Here is a 21,622-nt window from a genome sequence, read left to right as displayed (position 1 = left end):
TTTTAGTGGGCTTTTTAATCCCCAGTAGCCCATGGGCCATGCTTTGCTCAAATGTTGTAGTAGAATTAGAACGCAGGCTCAACCCAAGTTTTGTGTGGGCTTATAGTAGTCATTGCCCCATCAGTTGGATTTGAAATTGGCGGTCCACGATTCAATAAAATTATGTTCATCTATTTCATTTTACTTTTCGTGTTTACTATTCATTAATTAAGGGTGCGTTTGGAAAGCAGGAAAATGACTTCTGAAAAATATTTTTTGGAAAATGACTTATTTTTCGAAAAATAAGTTCATTTTCCGTGTTTGGATGTACTCTGGAAAACTGTCTTTGGGTGTTTGGTTTATTTTCTGGAAAATGAATAGAAAATTGGTAGAAATGTATAATTATATAATTTTATTATTTTCTTTAAAATATAAAAATATATAAACTAATAATATTTATTATAAATAAATATATAAAAATTATATATATATATATATATATATATATATATATATATATATAAAGCTGCCCTGCCGGACTGAGGGAGGGACGGCTTAGCCGTCCCTCCATGTTGCACCCAGCATTTTTCGGAAAAAACACTTCATTTTCCGTGGTCAACGGAAAATTATTTCCGTTGACCACATTTTCTGGGTGTTGCCAAATACCAAAATCCCGAAAAATAATTTCCAGCAGTCATTTTCCGGGTAACCAAACACACCCTAAATCAATTCTTCATTTTTCTCTTATTTTCTTTAACATTTTTTATAATTTTATAATTTGACTTTTTACGTCAAATATGAACAGTAGCAAGTGGAAAGCCTACCACGATATGAAAATGTCAATGGTTAGTAGGAGCAGCCTTTAGCGTTACTTGGAAACTGCCTGCTGTGGGAGAAGTCTTGGACGACTTATAGAAGATTAGGAGAACTTTTTGTTTTATTCTGCATAATAGTTTTGACTTTCAATTCGTAAGAAAGTATGTTACAATTGTTTTTTGGATAAAATCCATTTTGTATGTTGACTTTTAAACTTATAATTTAACTTGTGAACTATATTAATTATTATAGACAAATTAACTTTTGTATTTTAACCTTTCGACGTTTTTTCTTTTTAAATACAAAAGAGATTTTTCCACTCAAAAAGTACATACATAAGAGATGCCTTAATAACGTGATTGAATCTACAATCTCAAATATATATACTAAAAAGTAAATTCATATAATCTGTGCTGAGGCTTCGAAGAGGTTCAGATAACCTTGAAATTTCCAGCACAGCGACACCGAAACGTACATAATGTTGACAACATTGTCTCGACAAATCAAAATGACGGCCGTTTCCTTTGTTGGAAAGTAAGCATCCGGTGCTTTTCGTGGATATATAATTTGTCAACCTTGAACACCGGGAAAGGAAATACATATAATCTTATCCTAAAGGCTAAAGTCACTCCTTGTGCAGCATTTCATGACTAGATCAGATTGGATCGGATCTGTGCGGTGAACTTTCGTTTTCTTTATTTTCTTCTTTTGTCACCTCTTTCTTTGAATTCGCTCCTGTGTCATTTCTCTTATAGAAGATGAAAGCAATTGAAAATAATCCTCCCTTAGAATACAATGCAAGCTAGAATGTTGTTCTCTGTCACCGTACCGAACCACACCGCACGGTTATTATCATGATTAACCTTAGGGGACGTTTGGTTCAGGTGATTTGTGGGCATGCAATGATAATTTCGAATCAAGCAAGATTTGAATGAAGATTATGAAATGATGTTTTGCAGAAAGCATTAAACCTGAAACGGCATTGTGGGATTGAACGGGCACAAAGTCATGCGCCATGTCGATCACCAATTGCAATGCACAGAATCATCAATCATCATCGTATCATCAACCATGATCGAACCTGAAAGCACCTGCTCCCAAGCCAACCAAATTAAACCAACTACAATTACAAAGCTTTTCAATTCAATTCCGCTGAATATATAACCAAAAAAAAAATAAAATCAAAACCCAATGACTGTACTCCTCTTGTTGTTAACGGCGTAGCTTTTGCTTCTGGGATACTTCATCTCATCCACGCCATGATTACTATCATCCTCGCCCGCACCGCTCTCCTCGTCGATCCTCCCCATCGCGACGCTGCTGCTCCGCCGCACCCTCTGCGACGACCTCATAGCCATCGCCGCAGCCGCCGCCTGCTGCTGCTTCATGTACTGCTGCATCAGCCTCTCCAGCTCGATCCTTCCCTCCATGCCGCGCATCGACGCCGCCTTCAGAAGCTCCCGGTAATCCTCGCTGTCGTTTGACCCCTGCGAGCTCACACTGTAGCTCCGTTGAACCCTACTCGGCGCCTTCGGCTGGTTCACCACCGCGTAATTGTTCATCCCGTTAATGTAACAATCTCTCGTCCTCGATAAACACCTCATCGGCAAAGCAAGAAATCTCAGGAATCTGTTCTGAGTCGCCTTTCCTCCTTTCATCTTGTAAATCAAGAATCTAGTAATTAAAACAGGATCGGATAAGGGAATTGAGTAAAAATCTTGAATGTTGAAAACTGGGAATGGGAATGGGATTGAGAGAATGATTTGGAGTGTGTTGAATCTGTATGTGGGGTTTTTATGCAGTGGCTGAGTCGTCCTATTTAGCACGCCGGATTTATTTTAAGTATAAGAACAAACTTTATTTGAGAATGCAGGAACACGTTGTAGGCCAAACTTGAAAACCATACAAATATTATCCAACTTGCTAAAGTTGACGGCTATTTTTTTCCAAAATTTGGACCGTTCTTGAAGAATTACCATTTTTTAATGTTCTTTTGGGTCGCGTTGCTGATTCAGCGTTCATATTATTGTTATCTAGAAGAAATGGTCCATGATTTGCGTGTCCTAATGAAAACTTCTATATTCCTCAAACATTATTAATTCAACATATTTAATCATTTGATCAGGTTTTTTCACTAAGTGCTAAACTTTACAGGTTGGACTCATATCAAATCCCAATTAATATGTGATCGATGTTGGATAATTAGAGTTGTAATTAAAAAAAAAATTATATATATATATATATATATATATATATATATATATATATATATTAAATTCAGTCTAGTTAGTAAAACATTGACTTAGTAATTACAAAATTTTAAATTTATTTGTTTGAACTGATCAACTGCGACCTATAATTCATTGTGGTCTTTTGTCTGGTATAATATAATCACAAGACGAGTTTCACTCAATGCATACTTATAGGTTATAGTAAGGTTTTTCGGAAATCGAACATATATATATATATATATTTGTATATTATGGACCAATTGCCGGTGTGGCTGCGTGGAGGCAGCTTCAGACTACTTGCCAGTTGCCAATGCATATATAAGATCAATGGGAACACTCAACAGGTTGTCCCCCGCCCGCGGTTTGGCAAACGTTAGGTACTAACTAATTACTCTCCGCAAGTTAATAATATATATATAATTGAAAACGTGATCTTATGTACATATATATTATTGTGGGAATAATATATATATATATATATATATATATATATATATATATATATATATATATATATATATGCACACATTACCTTTGAACTGGTACACATGATATTTTGACTTGGTTTTTAGCTGATGGAATTAATAACTAATATGGGATGCTCGGATTAATCAAACTAATAATTAAAAAATAAGAAATTAAGCAGTAAAGATATAATATTGAGTAAGAAAGATAATGCTTTGTACTAATGACTTATATAAGATGATTACAAGAGGATAATAATGATGCTATAAATAAAGATAAAGATAAGAGAAAATATGGATGCTAAGATTAACGCGTGCCGCCAAAAAAAGGGTGGGCGGTTAGAGCCTTTGACCATGTTTGTTTGTCTAGCCCACGCCCGGCCAAGCGCCGAGCACCGAGCTCGACCTTGGCCGCCTGAGACCGAGCACCGAGCTTGGCTTTAGCCGCTCGAGCTGAGGCCAAGCACAAAGCTCGCTTTGGTTGTTTGAGGTCGAGCTCAAGGCCTCGAGGCTGGTTGCGGTACCAACCTTCAGTGCACGATGCCACGATTGATGGGGTCCGCCTCAAAACCAACCTTGTAGGTTGGCTCAAATTATCTTGATTTGTCTCTTCAAGTTGATTTGCTCGGGATATGTTCTCAATATATCCATTTAATTAAAAGGATTGGATTTGGCGTAATAAAGTGACAAAGTTCATTAAATACTTATATTAAGAATGGTGGAAATTTTTAAACTCACGTGTAAGGTAGGTATTTGGTACAAATATTAATTATAACAAAAAGTATATGGTTTGATCAAGAATGAGGTGCATGCATATATGACTGCCCATAGTCTTTCAATATTGTTCTAGAAAACGAATCTTCTTGGGCAATTGAGATATTTGAAATAAAATGCTCCATCACCAACTATGCATAATAAGCTAACACGGTGAGGATTTTATTTTTATTTTTTAATCACATCATAGGTTTTCCAATTAATATATAGTAGAATTTCACACATTAAAATTAATCTTATTCATATATAACATGTAAAATCTCAAAATGTGATAAAACATTCATTCATAAATTTTAAAATAATTACATTTTCCGGACATGAACCTTAAATATCTATTAAGTTAAAAGAGACACATGTCATTTTATATACACTCCATATATAACATGGTGAGGAGCGATGGATAAGGAAAGTAGTTTCCATGTTCGAATTGGCTTTGTATATGACAATTGACAAGCTTGGAAGTTGGGAGGCTTTTGAAATTTCAAAATAATTATTTTTAAACACTAATTTATCACATAAGTTTTACGTACTTTACTACCAGTTGGTGCATCGTTGAAATTCTAGTGTATAAATATTTGAGCAACGATAGGCCATTAAAATGTACTCCGTATATCATAATTTACTTTTTTTTTTTTTACTCCTTCAACACATATTAACCCTTAAGTTATGATTAAAACTTTTAATACATGCCTTTTTCTATTTGTTGTTGTAATGATTACAGGACTGCACAGAAACATAGGAGAGAGAGGACCAGTCAACATATAAATTGGTGGGATTGGGCCGATTGGCTAATGAGGCATGCATGCGGAAGTAGTGCTATTTTAGTAGAATGCCAGAAGTAGTATTAATAATAAAACGGTGTGGTTTACGTTAATGACGAGCAATTAACTTAGGAGGGAGAGACAGGATGGCAGAGCAGATGAAGATGAACCCACGTTTGCCGTAGACACGTGTCGGTGTTCCCCATTCCTTAAAGCGGCAAAAAGATCCAGTCAAACCTTGTTAAAGATTAAAGAAACGGTTTTCGTTTTTATTCAAACAAAAAAAAAAAAAAAAGATTAAAGAAACGGAAAAACATCGCCGGATACAACACAGTGTGGGTGTGTTTGACTAGTCAATTTGCTTCGCTGCCATGCTCTGTTTTTGAATACGCACCATAGGTTTTTCTTTGATTTATTAGAAAACTCACAACTGTTTTTTTTTTTTTTTACAACTGTTTTTTTTTTTTTAAACTAAAATCAAACATACATGTAATATCTGCTCAACAACATCAATATAATAGATTTTTTATTTGAAATGGTCACAGTAATGCTATCAAATCACAAAATTTTTGACATTTTAATTACTCACATTGAATGAAGTTCATCTTATCATTATAATTCACAAAAATTATAAAGCTAATAGATCATTTCTCTAAAGAGTTAACCACAAAGTTCTTGACATTTTAATTACGCACATTGGATGAAGCTCATCTTATCATTATAACTCACAAAAAATTATAAAACTAATAAATAATTTCTCTAAAGAGTTTGAATTTGAAATTTGTGATTACTAAATTTACTATCTAAACAACTTGAACAACTTGACTAAGGTATATTCTCTTTTTCTCATGAAAATAACTGCTAATTTTATATATTTACTTAAACTTATTTTATAATACAAACTTGACCCTTTGAAGGAGTTGTCTATTGATATTTTTGGTTTTAGTTGATCATCAATATTGAACTTTGGTTAATTTACCTTTTTGCAATGATATTTTCCTAGTTAAAGTGCTTCACTCATAATACACATCCGATAGTACTTACAGACTTTCTTATAAATAAATAATAATAATAATAAAGAATCATAAATTTGTTATTTTTAAATTCTAAATCAGTGGTAAGTATGGGAAACTATTTATCACTAGTAGTTTTCATGATTGTCATGTCTAATTTCCTAGGTAAACAAGTTTAGTGAATATAATGCTATTCGAGTTGAAACAAAGCTAACTCGATCAAGCAAATAATAATGAAGAAAGATGGTGTGGCAAGTATGAACGTATGGTTAGAAGGTTATTTTCAGCAAGAAGAGCTCTAACTTCTCTAAGTGAGTGGATTATGATTAAAGGTAATTTATGAATTTGGTTATAAATTGTCCATGGATCGCTTGACGTTCTGAACAGTCTACATTAACCCAATACAAAATCATGACACTTTTTATTTATTAATTATTGTTCTTCCGATTATTCTCTCGTTTGCCGGCCTATCATAATCTTATGTATCTCAACTCATAAAAAAAAATTATTATTTATTCCAAAAAAAAAAATTATTTTTACCTCATAACTTTTATTTTTATTTTTTGACCAAAGACAATGACAGATGGACAATTTTTTTTTTTTTAAAGAATAAAGAATTCAAGTATTACATGCTTTAGTCTTAGATGGAACTCATGAAAAAGAAAATTAAAGTAACTTATTTGAAATAATGGTGATTTTTAAATAACACTACAATTTTATATGTAGACTAAAAAAGTATAGATATTGACAAATGTATTTTATATAAATTACTTAACTTGACAACGATAATATGTATTTAATATTTTATCATCAATTCACCGTTCAACGTGTTATGCGTATAAAAATTTAAATTGACAGTAAAAGTGTATATTTAATATTTCGTTTATGTCAGATGGAAGTGTAAATTGAAAATGATTATACATATTCTCATTTATTTACGATTTAAAGTTATGAGTACTTTTTTCATGTTATTATTTAGGTGCCAAGTTATCTTCTCATATTTTCAACCATGATTTAGGTGTCAAGTCTTCTTTTCCATTATTGGACAAAAGCCTAAACCCCATCCACAATATCATATAATTTCCTCTCATATTTTCTCACACATTCTTCTCTCTTTTTATCCTTTTTTTTGGTGAGCCCTATTTCTCCACACTTCTACACATCATCTATTATTTTATTCACTTTTCTATAACTAATAATTATAATTTCAAATTCGATTTCAAATAAAAACAAATTTAAATAAAGAAATAAAATAAAGTTTGAATTATAGAATATAATGTTACAAAATAATCAAAATATAATTTCATTAATTAAAATTCACATTTTAAATCGTCTACGGAACAAATTATCATTCAAAATAGGATATAAAAATTTAAATACTAAATAACCAACATCAATATAATTTAAAATTTTTAAAATAAATTTAAAAAAAATCAAATAATAAACAAAAAAAAAAGGCCATTTAACGATTTAATTTTGTAAACAAAATTTTTAAAAATAAAAGAGATGATGGGAACCCTAGTCCCCCACCATCTACGTTAGTGTGGCATGCCCCTTTTGATTAGCACGTGTTGGCCACACGCCACGCGCCTAAACAGACAGTCTCCAGTGATGATAGTTTATCCGAAGATTGCTTACTTTATTTCTTCACATTCTCTCCTCTAGCCCTCCTCCCTCAAAATCAAGCATTGGAAATGTCCTTATAAGTTGAGTAGCTGACTCTAATAAAACTAATAATATAATTTATCATATATATTTTACATTTTTTTGGCAAATTTTGTAGAGACTCGAGTGAGGGTATAAAATACTGTATATTATTTTAGAAAAAAGAGAGAAAAAAAAAAAAGGGTGGTACGAAAAGATACACATAGGAGTTTGGACCACACGTGCTGTGGTCAAATTACTGCCTGCATCAGGATTCAGGAAATAATATTATTTCTTAATCAAAGTAAATGCAGTAGTAATTATGGGAAGCCTCATTTTGTAGGGTTTCAAGCACTTGCCTGCCCCCATTGCAGCAGGGGGGAGAAGAGGGGCTCACATATACAGATAGATAAAGCTCATAGCTTGCCTGTCTTCCTCTCAATGTACAGTTAATTTCATACATTTTGGTATGTTTTCTTAGCTTTCTCATTCTTTCTTGGGTTCTCTGATAAGAAAGATTGCAACTTTCTTCTTGGTAATTTGGTGGGTGCCTGTTGATTTTTGTTGTCTTTTACTTTTTGGGGAGGGGGGCTTTCTGACCTTGTGGAATGGTATGAGTCTATTTTTGGGGAGCTTCAAGAGGAAGACAGAGTGAATAGTGATTTTAGAGTAGTTGAGGTTTTGGTTTTAGGGAAGAGGGATTAGTTATCATCATCGTAGGTGTTTGATGGTGATAATGATGGTGGAAATGGCACTATGAGTCTTTTGACCGGGGAAAAAGAGCTGAGATAAAGCTCAAAAAAGAAGAAAAGATGTCCCCCTCGATGTCCATTTGTGATTGCAGTACTAGTGTTTGTCAATTACAGGGAAAGTGAAAGACAGAGAAGACAAAAGAGTGAGAGACCCTCTTCCTTGTTTCTTTTCCTCTTTTTTATCCACACGCTTCGTGCCCCGCCTTATGTGTGTTGAAGAAGACTGTTTCTTGTGTTTCTAAATTTAAAAGCTCTGCTCAAGTTTTAGTCCTAAAAGGGTGTGTTTTAAAAAAAATGCCTATGTATGAGCCATCTATGGGGAGGAGGGAGGTGGGTGGACAGGTGTTGGATCTGGATACTGCTGTCAAAGATGGGATTTTGGGAGGGGGAGTGGTTTCTGGGGTTGGTATTACAGAGAAGAAGATTAGTCTGAACAAAATGATTGAAGAACTTGATTCAATTGAGGTGCCCTCTGTGTTTATCTGCCCAATTTCCTTAGAGCCAATGCAAGATCCTGTGACCCTTTGCACAGGGCAGACCTACGAGAGGTCCAACATTCTCAAATGGTTGTCTTTGGGGCGCCTCATTTGCCCGACTACAATGCAAGAGCTCTGGGATGATTCAATCATCCCAAATAGTACTCTACACCACCTGATTTACAGTTGGTTTTCCCAGAAGTACTTGGCTCTGAAGAAGAGGTCAGGGGATGTGCAGGGAAGAGTCTTGGAGATTTTGGAGACATTGAAGAAGGTTAAGGGTCAGGCTAAAGTTCAGGCTTTGAAAGAGTTGAGGCATGTCGTCACTGCCCACGATTCAGCCAGGAGAACAGTGGTCAGTAATGGTGGAGTTACTTTGATTAGTTCCCTATTGGGTGGCTTTACTACGCATGCTGTTGCTTCGGAGGTGGTTGGAATTTTGGTGCACTTGGATCTCAGCCCAGATGCCAAGGCCAATTTGACACAGCCAACCAAGATTTCGCTAGTGGTGGATACGCTGAACGAGGGGTCAGTTGATACGAAGATCAACTGTACGAAATTGCTTGATATGTTGATGGAAGAGAAGGGCTCCGAGTCACAAATGGTGGCAAGTTTGAGTCTTTTGGTTGGGTTATTGAGATTAGTGAAGGATAAGAGGCACCCCGTTGTTGTCTTGGCTGGTCTCAGGTTGCTCATGATAATGTCTTCATACGAATCAGTGAGGGGCTCAATTGTGAGCGTTGGGGGTATCCCTCAATTGGTGGACGCCTTGCCCAACTTGAATGCTGAATGCTTGAACTTAGCCCTTCATATTCTCGAAGTTCTGTCAACACTTGAAGAAGGTGCATTGGCTCTAAAGGATTGCCCTAGGACCATTCCGAATGTTGTGAAATTGCTGATGAAAGTTTCCGAGAACTGCACTCAACTAGCGTTATCAATTTTGTGGGCAGTCTGCAAGCTTGCCCCCGAGAAATGTGCTTCACTCGCTGTTGAGGCAGGCCTAGCTGCAAAGCTCCTTCTTGTAATTCAAAGCGACTGCAATCCAGAGTTGAAGCAACGGTCTGCAGAACTATTAAAGCTCTGCAGTCTAAATTACACCGCAACTATTTTCATATCCAAGTGTAAACTTACGAGAACAATAGAATGAAGTGAAGTGAATTGGTTTGTTATTCATACACAACTTTTCCCTTCTGCCCAGACGCCCCGGATGCTATAATACTTTTCAAGATGAACTACACCATTCTTTCATATGCTTGAAGACATGATCTCACAAGGAAAGGCATCATATCTAGACATCTAGTTCTCTCTTCATAGGCAAAACTGTTCATCGGCATTAGTCGTATATACTGAACCTTTCCAATAATCTTGGCTTAACTCATGTAGCCCATGATTGCCTTTCCAATGTAACATCAAGGAATACAACTCCAAGGTCTAATATGATGTCTTTGTACTCTTTTTGGGCTATCCCATACCAGAATCTATCCAATTATTCTCACCAGGGGTTCCAGAATCACTCCTCTAGTCTGTGCTCAATAGTATGGCAGTCAAAATTTCATAATTGTAAGATTGCTATCTGTAAGTTTTTCAGTTTCTTTAGATATAAAGTCAACAAGTACAATTGATTCTTTATTTCTCTACAATATCTTTTGATTGCCAATTATTAACCTTTTCTCCCTCAAGCAATCCTTTCTTTTGCTTTTGCTTATTACTATAAGTTTTGGAATCATGTTTCTGAGCTTCCCAAATTTGAAATCTTTTGCTTCTTTTTGGAAAGTGAATTACACCACAAGGCACTAAGTTGAAGTCTAGCTAGCATTTCTGGCTTGTTGCAGTTTACAATCACTGAGCACATGCATTTTCTTTTCTTTTTTCTTTTGTTTTGTGTTCAAATATGGATACAAAGAAAATCATTAAGGGTTGGGACCAAATCTAGTGTATGGTGCACACACACACATAAAGGAAAAGGGAGATATTATTGCTAGGATGGATTTGCTGTGCAGAAAAGAAAACTGGATTCAACTTTCTTTGGCCTTTAACAATGCACCCCACGTACTCGCCCTTGGACCGGGAAAAAGAAATCAAGGATTGGAATGCGCATGTAGAGTTTGACTCTTACTCGAACAGAAATCTCATTGCACATTGTTGCAGTTGCATTTAACAATCTGTTTAGCATTTGTACTAAGATAGTGTTTTTATTCTTAAGATTTTTAAACCTTTGATTATGTGATAAAAGCTATGAAATTCAATTGTCTTAAAAGGAGGTTGGGAAACAAGAAGTTTTTTGTTGGTATTGCAATTTCAAGGATCTTTGACTGAGACCAAAAAGTTAAAGTTGCGAAATTGCAGAAAAAAGTAGCATTTGGTGGTGAAGCTGTTGGAGGTGTGTTCCTACCTTGAAAGCTGGGAAGATAGAGTTAAGACTGTCCTCCATAAAGGCAAAACCATTCTCTCTTCAATTATTCTACCTATTTCATTATTTTATTGACATAAGGTATCTCTACTCTGATTCCTGGTTCCACCTAGTGACATCAGAACACATTTCAACAAATTAATCCAATCCTTACTTGAAATGAGATTCAAATTTGAAACATTTTGTTATAATCTAGTATCTGTGCGTAGTTGCTTTCTTAACCTACTGAATCACAAAATATCATCAGTCACCTTCACTGAGCCTCAAACCCACTCTCTTTCACGTGAAAGTGTAAATCGAGTGCCACTAGACCACAAGGTCTTTGGCCACAATTATTTATTATTATTCCCCATTCATAAAACTTTTATGCCACTTTATATACAATTTATTAGTGCCTTGAGTTAATTAATTCTGTCAGATACTATGTTACAATTTCTCGTATCAGAAAAGCAATGGAATGATGGGCTTAATTGTCATTGAGATAGTGCTGTCCATTAACAATGAAAGCTAAGCGAGGCCTAGTTGGTCATCATACTCCAGATAAGCTCAACGGCGGGGCCCATAAAGACACTGTTGCAGCGGAGCCCACTCCACGTCATTACAGCAACAAATTTCCCAAAAAAAAAAAAAGAAAAAAAATTGGCCAGCGAGAGTCTAGAGAAACAAAATCATTATCAGCTCCCACCCACTTTTTTGCATCAGGTTTGAAAATAACCCAATTTTGGCACCTTTCTCTTCCCTTTCTCCTCTTCCTCGATCCGATCAAAATCGAACCGCCATGTCGTCGTGGTTAGCGCGCTCGATCGCCAATACCCTACGCCTAGACGACGATGAACAGCGCGGGGAGGAATGCGGGAACGACGTCGTTAATCGGGCATCGACCTGTCACGGTTCTTCCCACTCAGGGCAACAGCACCCCGGGGAAGGCGATTGCGCGTACGAGGAAATCGATTTGGACGATCGACGCGAGAATGACGACGCCGAGGATTATATCGATGATGTCAATCATCCCGGCCGCGGCGTCAAAGAGGACTTGTCTGAATTGGGAGAAGCCCTAAGTCGGCAGCTGTGGGGCGTCGCTTCATTTCTAGCACCTGCGCCTGCTGCGACTAGTCTTCCGACCCGAAATTCGGTTCAATTGGAGTCGGATCGAGTCCATAGCAGGATTTTTGATCGTGAGTCTGACGAGGAAGAGGATGGGGATTTCGTGGAATGTGAGAATTTCACGGAGTATGAGGTGGAGGATAACGTGGGTGATGCTGTGGGGGTTACTGAGGAGGCTTTGGGCTTTGCTCAGAATATAGCTCATCATCCCGAGACTTGGCTTGATTTTCCCTTATCAGAAGAAGATGAGGAATTTGATGGTATGCACGATTCCGTATCATTCATGTTACTTTCAATGGATTTTATATCCTCAAGTATTCGTTTTTGGGTGGTTTAGTTGATAGAATGCAATGTGCTTAAAGATGTCTAAAACTCGAATCTTTATCTTCTCATAGTTGATAGTATTTAAGTGAAATCTCTTGGAAATTGAGGTCACGGTATTATTGACGAGTATGAACCTAACAGGGGATGATATGGTTGAGAGTTCTTGACAATAACCTGCCTTGTATGTGCTTGTTGCTTTCTTGTCTTACAGGCAATGCCTAATGCTTATGCTCATTGTTAACCCTAGTTTCTTCGTCTCATATTCCATGCCTAATGCTTTCTGTCACTTCTAGAAGCCTAGCATCATTGCATCTTTACTTGCGAAGAACTTTAGTGTTGCAAATTTTCTCTAAGAGATGATTATCTATGAACTGTGCACTGCTTGGTGTTAAGCGCTAGACAGTATTGCTGGGAGATCTTTTGTGGATTCACTTCAATTCTTAATTTGTTATTCTTGGGAAATGACATTTTCAACTTTAATCATAGTGCTCTTCTTGCCCTGTTCAGATTTTGAGATCTCCGAGACTCAGGTCAATCATATTGTTGCAATTGAATGTTTAGTTCCTCGGCTACTAGCTCTAAGAATTGAACTCTGCCCTGCCCATATGAGTGAGGCTTACTTCTGGATGGTGTACTTTGTTCTTCTTCACTCAAGACTTAATAAGCATGATGCCGAGCTTTTGTCTACACCGCAGGTTAGTTAATATATGTGGTACTAGTTGTCACACTGTTAAAATATGTAATTATATTTTTCAATGAACTATATCAATAGAAATTCATTTTATCTCATTCTTTTAATTTCTTTCCTTTGTTGAATTTCAACTTGGGGGTGGCACCCCGTTTGTGGAGACACTTTTCTGAATGCATCTCCGGTAATGCTAAAATGATATTTTCCATATCTGACATGGCCTTGTGGTGGGAGGACCAAGTGGAGAGGAACATTCTCTTCTTAATGTCGCTGCTAAAGTGTTAATGTTAACAGAATGGTTAGACTCAGAATTTAGGTGTTTGAGCTGTGAATGATTGGATGGTTTCGGCTGGTAGTGTCGCTTGCAGTGCTTTTGATAATTTTAAGTAGTTGGCATTTTGTTATGAACACTTGACGGTTTTTATTTCAGAAGGGCACTGACTATATAGCTACAAGACATTAAATGATATTAGTTTGTACATGAAGTATTTTAACTTCTGATATGCTCATCCCCTCCAGCTTGTGCAAGCAAGGGCAATGTGGATAAAAGAGCTGCAAAAGAAAACGAATCCTGAGTCAGATTGGGCTGGAGTAAATACTTTCCACTCAAAAGAAACCCCAGACTTACTGCATGAAGACTTTGATTCTCTATCATCTGAAGATACCCACTCAAGAAACACGTCTAACACAGCATTTGCCTATGAACATCCTTCATCTTTCCATGATACAACTGATGTTGAAACTGAGAAGCATCCCATTGAAACTACAGAGATCCAGTTCATAGACAAAGCTGTTATTGCTGAAGACTTGGCAAGCAAGACTGTAGACAAGGTGGTGGTTACCACCACATCTTATAAACAACCTATCTTGGATTATGAAGATGATGATGAGGATGACTGGCTAAAGGACAATCCAGAACTGGAAGGATATTCTGGCACTACCCTTGTGGGAAATGAAGAAGATGTGTCATTTAGTGATCTTGAGGATGATATTGATTGTACAGTGCCCTCTAAAACATCGGCAATTCCTCCAGAACATCTTAAGCTTGGCCAACTTCCAAAAAAGATCTAATTTTCCCAAAGTGTGCTCTCACCACCTTTTTCTTTCTTGGTGATACAATCAGAAATGTACTGAGGACTCCTGTGCTTCATGCGGAAAATGTCTCAAGTCTTCTGGCATTGAACTAAGGCAATGAGGCAGAGGTTAGCACTGTGTGTGTTCCGGTTTTTTCTGGTGGCATAGTTGCATGTAGCATGGATATGAAATTTGTAAGGGTGAATACCATAGCCAATGACCCCTCATTAGAAGGAAGGTGCTCCTCTTTTATTTCATTTTATTATTTTTTTTTTAAAAAAAAAGCAGTTTTGCTTGTTTAATTCTTTTCTGATGATTGTGGAGTATCTTAGTAGTGGTTGGGGGTGCTTGCTACACCTCGTGTACACAAAAAGCATGATTGTATTTGTACATAAGCAAAGAATTGTTTGCTTATAAACTGGATTTTTTCAGTCCAGAATCTCCTATAGTACTGTAGTAGGTAGCTTTATATGAGAAAGTAAAATGTACATTTCAAATATTTTTGGTTTGAAATTATATTGAATCAAGCAAAAGCTAGCCAAATAACTTGTCCACATAAAACAAAATCTCTCACTTCAAGAGTTCTCAAATTTGGCCAAGCATGAAAGTAGAGCCTGGATGGTTGTAATTTTTACACTGCAACTATCAAGTTTTTACTCAACAAACTACAATGCTGTGTCTATACGAGTATACGGCTAACAGCTATTTATCAACCGTAAATATATCAAACGTAAATATCTCAAAATCGAGGAAATTTGCAACCAATTAACTTATGCTTCTAAACATCAGAGCATGGCATAATCAAACCGATTACCAGACACCGCGAACAAGAATCCGGCAACGAAGTGAAGAGAGCCATTAAAGTTCCAAATTGAAGAATTTTGCAACCAATTTACGCTACTAAGCATTAACATCACTGAAGCATAAAACAATAATATCAACTAACCGATGACAGATTAACTGATCGGAACGAGATAAGACGAAATACAATAAATTGGGGTATTTATAGAGATCTTAATAACAATTAAGTTATTTTATATAATGGACCTCCAATATGCAAATAATATACTTTTAATATATTAATAAGATTAAGATGCACTTTTTTTATGATTCACACAGAACCATGATTTATACTCCGTATAAAAAATTGTCCAAGGGTATATTGGTCATTAAACATCTCCAGATCTAACCCGGCCCATATCCGGCCCAGTAACCGTAAGCCCACCTTTTAAACACGTACGAACTACGAAGCACGTATTAACAATTTATTTATGGATTTTATTCACACGGGTGATACGGCACGGCGGCTCCTGGCAGCGGATTGGCCGAACGCCGCTAAACGCCACGGATCATAGAAGAAACCAAGTGCCAAAAAGATTCAGACCACCACTTTTCTTTTCATTTTTCATGAAGAATTATAAGAAGAAAATTCTTTTCCATTTCCAGCCACAATTTCCCTTTTATTCCAATTTTTTCTGGACTCAAATGAATGACCCATTCAACACAAACAAACAAAACCCAGCAAAACAACAAGATGATACATAATCCCTTCTCTTTTCGTCTGATTCTTTCTGCTCAAACGGCTCATAATCACAACAGGTTCGTCTTTCCTCCATAATCTATGCTAGTTTTTTCTCCCGAATTTTCAACTGTGTCAGCATTTCGGAAAACGAAAACCTAATTCATTGATTTGTTTTTTTTTCCAATCGATGCATAAGTTTAATCGATTTTGAGCTTTGTATTGGAACGTATATATAGATGGATTTTGAGTTTGTAAAGAAAGGTTTGATCTTGACGCCAAAGAAGAAGAAATGGTTGATTGCACTTGGGGTTATTGGGGCATCATCGTATGGTGCATATAGAGTGTATAATATGCCATCTATTGTGAGAAAGAGGAGGAGAATTATGAAGGTGTTGGGGGCTTTAGTGTCTGTAGGTGAAATGGTGTGTGAATCTGCTGAGGCTGTCACTGTTGTGTCCAAGGATTTGAAGGAGTTTTTGCAGTCTGATTCCAATGAAATTCCCAGTAGTTTGAAGCAACTGTCGAAAGTTGCTCGATCTGAGGAGTTTTCAAAGGCATTGAGTAGAGTTTCAGAGGCTGTAACAGCTGGGGTAATGAGGGGGCACTATAAGTCACAAGAGAAAAAGAGTCAGATTGGAGATGTTGGAAGTCCAAATTTTTCAGATAAGCTTATGGATAGGTTGATCAGTAGTGCTGGGGCTGGGTTTGCTTCAGTGGTTGTTGGTAGCTTTGCGAAGAATTTGGTTATGGGGTTTTACTCAAACAGCCAGTCTCGTGAGGACATGGATGGGAATCATCGGCCTGGTGCCTCGTATGTGAAGCCAAATTCATCCACTCCCCCGGGTTGGGTAGATGCAGTGTTTGATGATCGGTCTAAAGTTCTGATGGCAGATTGTATACAGACGTTTGTAGGCACTGCTATTGCTGTTTATCTTGATAAGACAATGCATATTAACTTTTACGATGAGATGTTCTCTGGTATGACCAATCCTAAACATCAAGCTGAAGTTAGGGACATTATGGTTTCCCTCTGCAATGGCGCTGTGGAAACTCTGGTCAAGACTTCTCACCGAGTCTTGACAGCGCCTGCATCTAATCCTGACACGAGTTTGGCATCCTCTGTTTCCATTGTTGATCACAGCGACGACGATTCAACCCAAATGAATGGCAAGGATTTCAAGAACGTATCTCCAGAGAAGGTAAAAGAGACGAGCCAACCCATCGATCTGCAGAGCAACGGATGGCTGAGTAGTGTCTCGTCCACATTGGCAGTGCCAAGCAACCGGAAGTTTGTGCTTGATGTTACCGGCAGGGTGACATTTGAGACTGTGAGATCCATAGTGGAGTTCCTGGTATGGAAAATGTCACAAAGCTTGAAAACAAGTGTTAATGTAGTTCAAGAAGAAGTGTCCGAGCGGGGGATGGATGTCATCAGATACATTTGTGCCAAATCTTCTGTTATTCTTACAATATGCCTTGCATTGTTCTTGCATATACTGGGCAGTACTCACAATCTGTTGCCTGCCCAAATCTGATTCATCTATACTCTACCTGATATTATGCAGGTTTAGTTTCTTGGATATAGACCTTCCATTCCAAGAAGGACCATGTATAGAATTGTTACTAGCCTATAATAATTGCAAAGTACACATTTCTTGTAACCAAGTCTTCTTAAGGGTATGTGTAAATGTGTAAATGAGGAGTCTTGAAAACATATTGTAGCAGTAATGTTAGTCGAGCTTGGTCATAACTCAATTGGTTAATTAATTCAAAAAAAAAAATGTTAACTCTACCTGATAGTTGATGCAACAAAATACATATTTCTTAACTTACCTCATCAAGAGGACAGGTGAAAATCATCACTTGTATGAATCGAACACGAGTTCTTCCAAAATTCTTCCTCACAAAAAAATCTCACTTGCCACTCAAGCTACCCATTGGGTTAATTTTACACAACTTATTTTTTACCTCCTATATCACCTATACCAAGAGAGGAACATGTAGGATATTCGGATTGAGTTACAGTCTTTATTTTCTAAACAAAGTTATTAATCTTTCTCTCCTATCACTAAAATTACACAAAAATTTTACTTCATAAGAGTCTTATATCATTTTCTCCTACCTTCCTGGCTCGTTGTAATGTCCACAAACAACTCTTTACGATGACAGAGGCAGTTACTTTCCAGCGCATAACAGACCACTCGTACATACAAGCCAACCAATTAACCGCGCCATTGACCCACAACAGTAATACACTAATACTATGGTAACTCTCCCGTAGAGAGAGAGAGAGAAAGAGAGCTATGCGCTGCCTCGTGGCATCGGCAATCAACGCAACGTCTTCTACTTTGCATATTTGCAACTTCTGCACTCTATCCTTGTTAGCTTCGCGATTTCCAAATTAGTAAAATCAGCGTCTCGGTATTCATATTGATTGAGAAGCTTTCTTCAGCAATTCCGTCTGAGAAATTCGCAACAAATCTTTATCAGGTGAAAACTAAAGAACAACATACACAATGCTACTGGGCAACGGAGGAGGAGGCCAAACCCCTAGTCGGTGAGTTTTCCATTTTTCACTGAGATTTTGTTGAACATTTATGATTCGTTCTTCCGGTTAGGTTTCAAAGTCGTCTACTTTTGTGATTCAAAGGGTTGGCAGTTGAACACTTTTAGCATAAAATTGCAATTTTGGATTGAATTCGCATGATGCAGGGCTAACTGCAATTGTCAGTTTCCATATATTAACCGTAATTAGCATTGTAGGTCAAAATGAGCTCTTGGTTAGCATTTGAGCCATTGGAAACTTTTTTCCTTTTGCCAGGGGTGGGCGGCGGCGGCGGTATTGTTTTGGAGAATGAATTAGTGTAGTGGCAATTAGAACAAATTCAAAAGGTTTCTTTGGAATCTATCCTAGCTTAATCCACCTTTGGCATTGAAATGCCGGGGTTATCTGAATTTTCTAGTATTTCAAAAACACTGCATACTTGTTGATTTTTTTAAAATTTTTTTTTCTTTTGAGTACCACTGACTCTGACTTTGTTACAATGTAGTATCTGTTCATAGCTACTTTCTCAACCTACTGAAACACAAAGAGTCAATAGTCGCCTCCACTGAGGCTCGAACCCACTCCCTTCCATGTGGGAGTGTAAACCGGGTGCCACTAGACCACAAGGTCTTTGGCTTTGATTTATAAACAAAGGAAGAATTTTTAAGATGGTCAAAGTGATGTTCTTTGAGCTAGGAAAGGATACTATCATTTTTCTTTTATCTCCATATGTCTTTTTTCATTTGCCTTTACTAACTCAGTATCTGCCATAAAGGTTTGAGTTGTTGAGTATGGTGAAGAAGCACTCAAAATTTTTAGGGAAAACCATAGTGGAGGAGGAAGATTCATCGGATGTGGAAATGGATCCAGAGTTCTGGCATGAAGTATTGGATTTGTATTTCGTTCGTGGAAAGGAATCCAGAGGCCGTCAGGAGGATGATCTCATATTCTTCGTCCGTAAAATGGTATAATAGTTCTGGTTTTAGAATTGTTGTATTAGGTGTGATATGCAAGATTCATAAAGCTAAACCATGGGTCATAATGTGTGAGTTGTAAAATGTAGCACAATGCTTTTATTATTATTATTATTATTATTATTATTATTATTATCTTTTTTTTTTCGGAATGTGTATGCAGAGTTTGCAAGGATATGAATCCAATGGCAACAGTGAAGACAATTCTCCTTACTTTGTACGGAGGTGGTCGCCTAAGGTAAAGGCATTATTAGTCTTTCCTCCAAGTATTGTTCACTTCCATGTCTAGAAATTCCTCCAAAATTCACATTAGTGCAACATAGTATTAGTACTACTGTGATTTTATCTGATGGAAGCTGTTTTGTTTGCATGGGTAAGTTCAGAGGTCAATGTTTATAGAAATGAAGATGAGTTCTGATGATTGAAGTTGAGGATGATATACTTTACTTAATTTCCTTGCAGTTGGATGATTTACTTGGTGAGAACTCAGTAGGTGTGGATTGGAGGCGCTCATATTACTTGAACTTGATTGCTCATACAACTTTCAGTGTGACAGTGGCAATTTGCAGGTAATGCTCTTCTCTTGATTCCACAACTACTGTGATTTGAAATTCAAGAAAAGGTGGCATCTTCTTAGTCACAGGGATATTTCTCTTCTGTTTTCGAAGATTGTATTATAATTTATATGGATTAATTTGTATAATCTACTAATCTAGTGCTAGTGACGAAAACTATTTGCTGAACCCCATGCATCTAATTGTTTATTTGTCATGTCTGTCAGATAGGCTTAATATTTGGTTCTTCTGTTTTACTAAAGCAGCAGTGGTATTGTCTGCAAACTGTGTACCTGAGTTGCTATACCTATCTTTATCATTCAAGCTAAAACTTTAAGATGTTTGTTCCTTGACTTGTAATAATGTCCTTTCTCACTTTCTTTTAGTCACGAGGTCCTTAAAACTTACCAAACTGGCAAAGACAAGCCATTGTCTCCTATATACAAGGTAACTGAAGAACATAATTTATATACTCTAAATTTTTTCTCACTGTTTACCTGTCAACGCCCATCATGATCTTTTTTTATGTAGGTTGTGAAGACTGTCTATGCATCTCCAAGTCGTATTAATTTTCATTTGGACTCAAGAAAGGCAAGTTTTGCTAATGTGGATCCCTCCATGTATTCTAGTGAATTTTATCTGACAACTTCACATGTACGCTGCAGGAAGTAGAAACAACTCCTGCGTATCCAGATATATGCTTTGCCGTTGATGATTTTGATTCTACTTTTGATGCAGTGGTAATGCATTGGTTCTCTTCTTTAGTATTTTGAAATGTTATCTTCTCCTTTTTTCTAGCTTTGGACTCTGGCTTATTTAATAAGATAAAGAGGAATGCTTAACCATAGTTGCAGAAATGTTGGTAGAATTACTTACTACACTTGTTGCTGTTCATAGATGTATTCAAGCTTTAGCATGCTGTTCATACTCACTTTGATGAGGCTGTTTCCCCAATTGTGTATATTTATGTGTCCCATATGTTTTAAAGTTTTGATGAATCATGCCTTCAGGGCTAGGAGCCTCCAAATAACATCTTTTCCAGGTTTTGACAGATGTGGACCACTGCTATTGTGTAATTCTAAATGCAAATGATGGGGCTGCATTTCCCAGTGACTCTTCCCAAAGTGAGACAAGTGGTGGAAAGACTCAGAGTTCAAAGGTTTGAATATCATCACATATTTAAGTTAATTGTAACTTTACCTTTTCTTTACTTTTGAGTATTTCAGTAGATATTTCATCTAACTTGGAAATGAAAGAGCTGGACTGTTTTAATTTGCTTTGCATACAGTAAAGCTCATTTCAAATGTACTTCATTTTTCTCACATTGTATTGATTGCAACAACTGGCATGACGGCAGCAGTTACCATCCTCCCCCCCCCCCCCCCCCCCCCCCCCCCCCCCCCCCCCCCCCCCCCCCCCCCCCCCCCCCCCCCCCCCCCCCCCCCCCCCCCCCCCCCCCCCCCCCCCCCCCCCCCCCCCCCCCCCCCCCCCCCCCCCCCCCCCCCCCCCCCCCCCCC

General features: G+C 37.2%; 5 protein-coding genes across 6 annotated transcripts in view; 4 read left to right on the top strand and 1 right to left on the bottom strand.

Moving 5' to 3' along the window:
- Positions 1-1,078: 1,078 nt before the first annotated feature.
- On the bottom strand, positions 1,079-2,603 carry LOC116022791. The gene is made up of 2 exons (XM_031263670.1): positions 1,767-2,603; positions 1,079-1,658 (listed from the first exon to the last, which is right to left on the bottom strand). Exon 1 carries the CDS (start codon positions 2,451-2,453, stop codon positions 1,977-1,979), a length of 477 nt encoding a protein of 158 aa, XP_031119530.1. The 5' UTR covers positions 2,454-2,603; the 3' UTR covers positions 1,079-1,658; positions 1,767-1,976.
- Positions 2,604-8,004: 5,401 nt separating this feature from the next.
- LOC116022368 (U-box domain-containing protein 30-like) lies at positions 8,005-10,539 on the top strand. Its single transcript, XM_031263070.1, has one exon. It carries the CDS (start codon positions 8,729-8,731, stop codon positions 10,055-10,057), a length of 1,329 nt encoding a protein of 442 aa, XP_031118930.1. The 5' UTR covers positions 8,005-8,728; the 3' UTR covers positions 10,058-10,539.
- A 1,453-nt stretch (positions 10,540-11,992) lies between these two features.
- Positions 11,993-15,043, top strand: LOC116022373. Its single transcript, XM_031263083.1, has 3 exons — positions 11,993-12,684; positions 13,256-13,443; positions 13,956-15,043. The coding sequence occupies exons 1-3, from the start codon at positions 12,099-12,101 to the stop codon at positions 14,505-14,507; spliced, it is 1,326 nt and encodes a 441-aa protein (XP_031118943.1). The 5' UTR covers positions 11,993-12,098; the 3' UTR covers positions 14,508-15,043.
- Positions 15,044-15,804: 761 nt separating this feature from the next.
- Positions 15,805-17,756, top strand: LOC116022391 (protein PHLOEM PROTEIN 2-LIKE A10-like). Of its 2 annotated transcripts, none has more exons than XM_031263114.1 (2): positions 15,805-16,109; positions 16,269-17,756. In XM_031263114.1, exon 2 carries the CDS (start codon positions 16,269-16,271, stop codon positions 17,565-17,567), a length of 1,299 nt encoding a protein of 432 aa, XP_031118974.1. In that variant the 5' UTR covers positions 15,805-16,109; the 3' UTR covers positions 17,568-17,756. The 2 variants fall into 2 exon arrangements, with proteins under 2 accessions (XP_031118974.1, XP_031118966.1); XM_031263106.1 differs by having other exon boundaries at positions 16,229-17,756.
- Positions 17,757-18,242: 486 nt separating this feature from the next.
- The window catches only part of LOC116022452 (uncharacterized protein KIAA0930 homolog), a 6,239-nt gene continuing 2,859 nt past the window's right edge, over positions 18,243-21,622 (top strand). The window contains exons 1-8 of the mRNA XM_031263177.1: positions 18,243-18,589; positions 19,353-19,542; positions 19,715-19,789; positions 20,014-20,120; positions 20,492-20,552; positions 20,637-20,696; positions 20,771-20,845; positions 21,148-21,264. Coding sequence (XP_031119037.1) covers positions 18,549-18,589; positions 19,353-19,542; positions 19,715-19,789; positions 20,014-20,120; positions 20,492-20,552; positions 20,637-20,696; positions 20,771-20,845; positions 21,148-21,264 — 726 coding nt within the window. The 5' untranslated portion in view covers positions 18,243-18,548. The remainder of the gene's footprint in view (positions 18,590-19,352; positions 19,543-19,714; positions 19,790-20,013; positions 20,121-20,491; positions 20,553-20,636; positions 20,697-20,770; positions 20,846-21,147; positions 21,265-21,622) is intronic.

Source organism: Ipomoea triloba, chromosome 1, assembly GCF_003576645.1.
Source record: "Ipomoea triloba cultivar NCNSP0323 chromosome 1, ASM357664v1".
In the NCBI taxonomy this organism is placed as follows: Eukaryota; Viridiplantae; Streptophyta; class Magnoliopsida; order Solanales; family Convolvulaceae; genus Ipomoea; species Ipomoea triloba.
This window is presented reverse-complemented; position numbering and strand designations above follow the sequence as displayed.

Bases quoted from the DNA above. Each gene is read 5' to 3' on its own strand.
- LOC116022368 (XM_031263070.1), top strand. From the start codon at position 8,729: ATGCCTATGTATGAGCCATCTATGGGGAGGAGGGAGGTGGGTGGACAG.
- LOC116022791 (XM_031263670.1), bottom strand. From the start codon at position 2,453: ATGAAAGGAGGAAAGGCGACTCAGAACAGATTCCTGAGATTTCTTGCT.
- LOC116022391 (XM_031263114.1), top strand. From the start codon at position 16,269: ATGGATTTTGAGTTTGTAAAGAAAGGTTTGATCTTGACGCCAAAGAAG.
- LOC116022373 (XM_031263083.1), top strand. From the start codon at position 12,099: ATGTCGTCGTGGTTAGCGCGCTCGATCGCCAATACCCTACGCCTAGAC. The intron at 12,685-13,255 runs GTATGCACGATT...TGCCCTGTTCAG, and splicing joins AGAAGATGAGGAATTTGATG to ATTTTGAGATCTCCGAGACT. The intron at 13,444-13,955 runs GTTAGTTAATAT...CATCCCCTCCAG, and splicing joins AGCTTTTGTCTACACCGCAG to CTTGTGCAAGCAAGGGCAAT.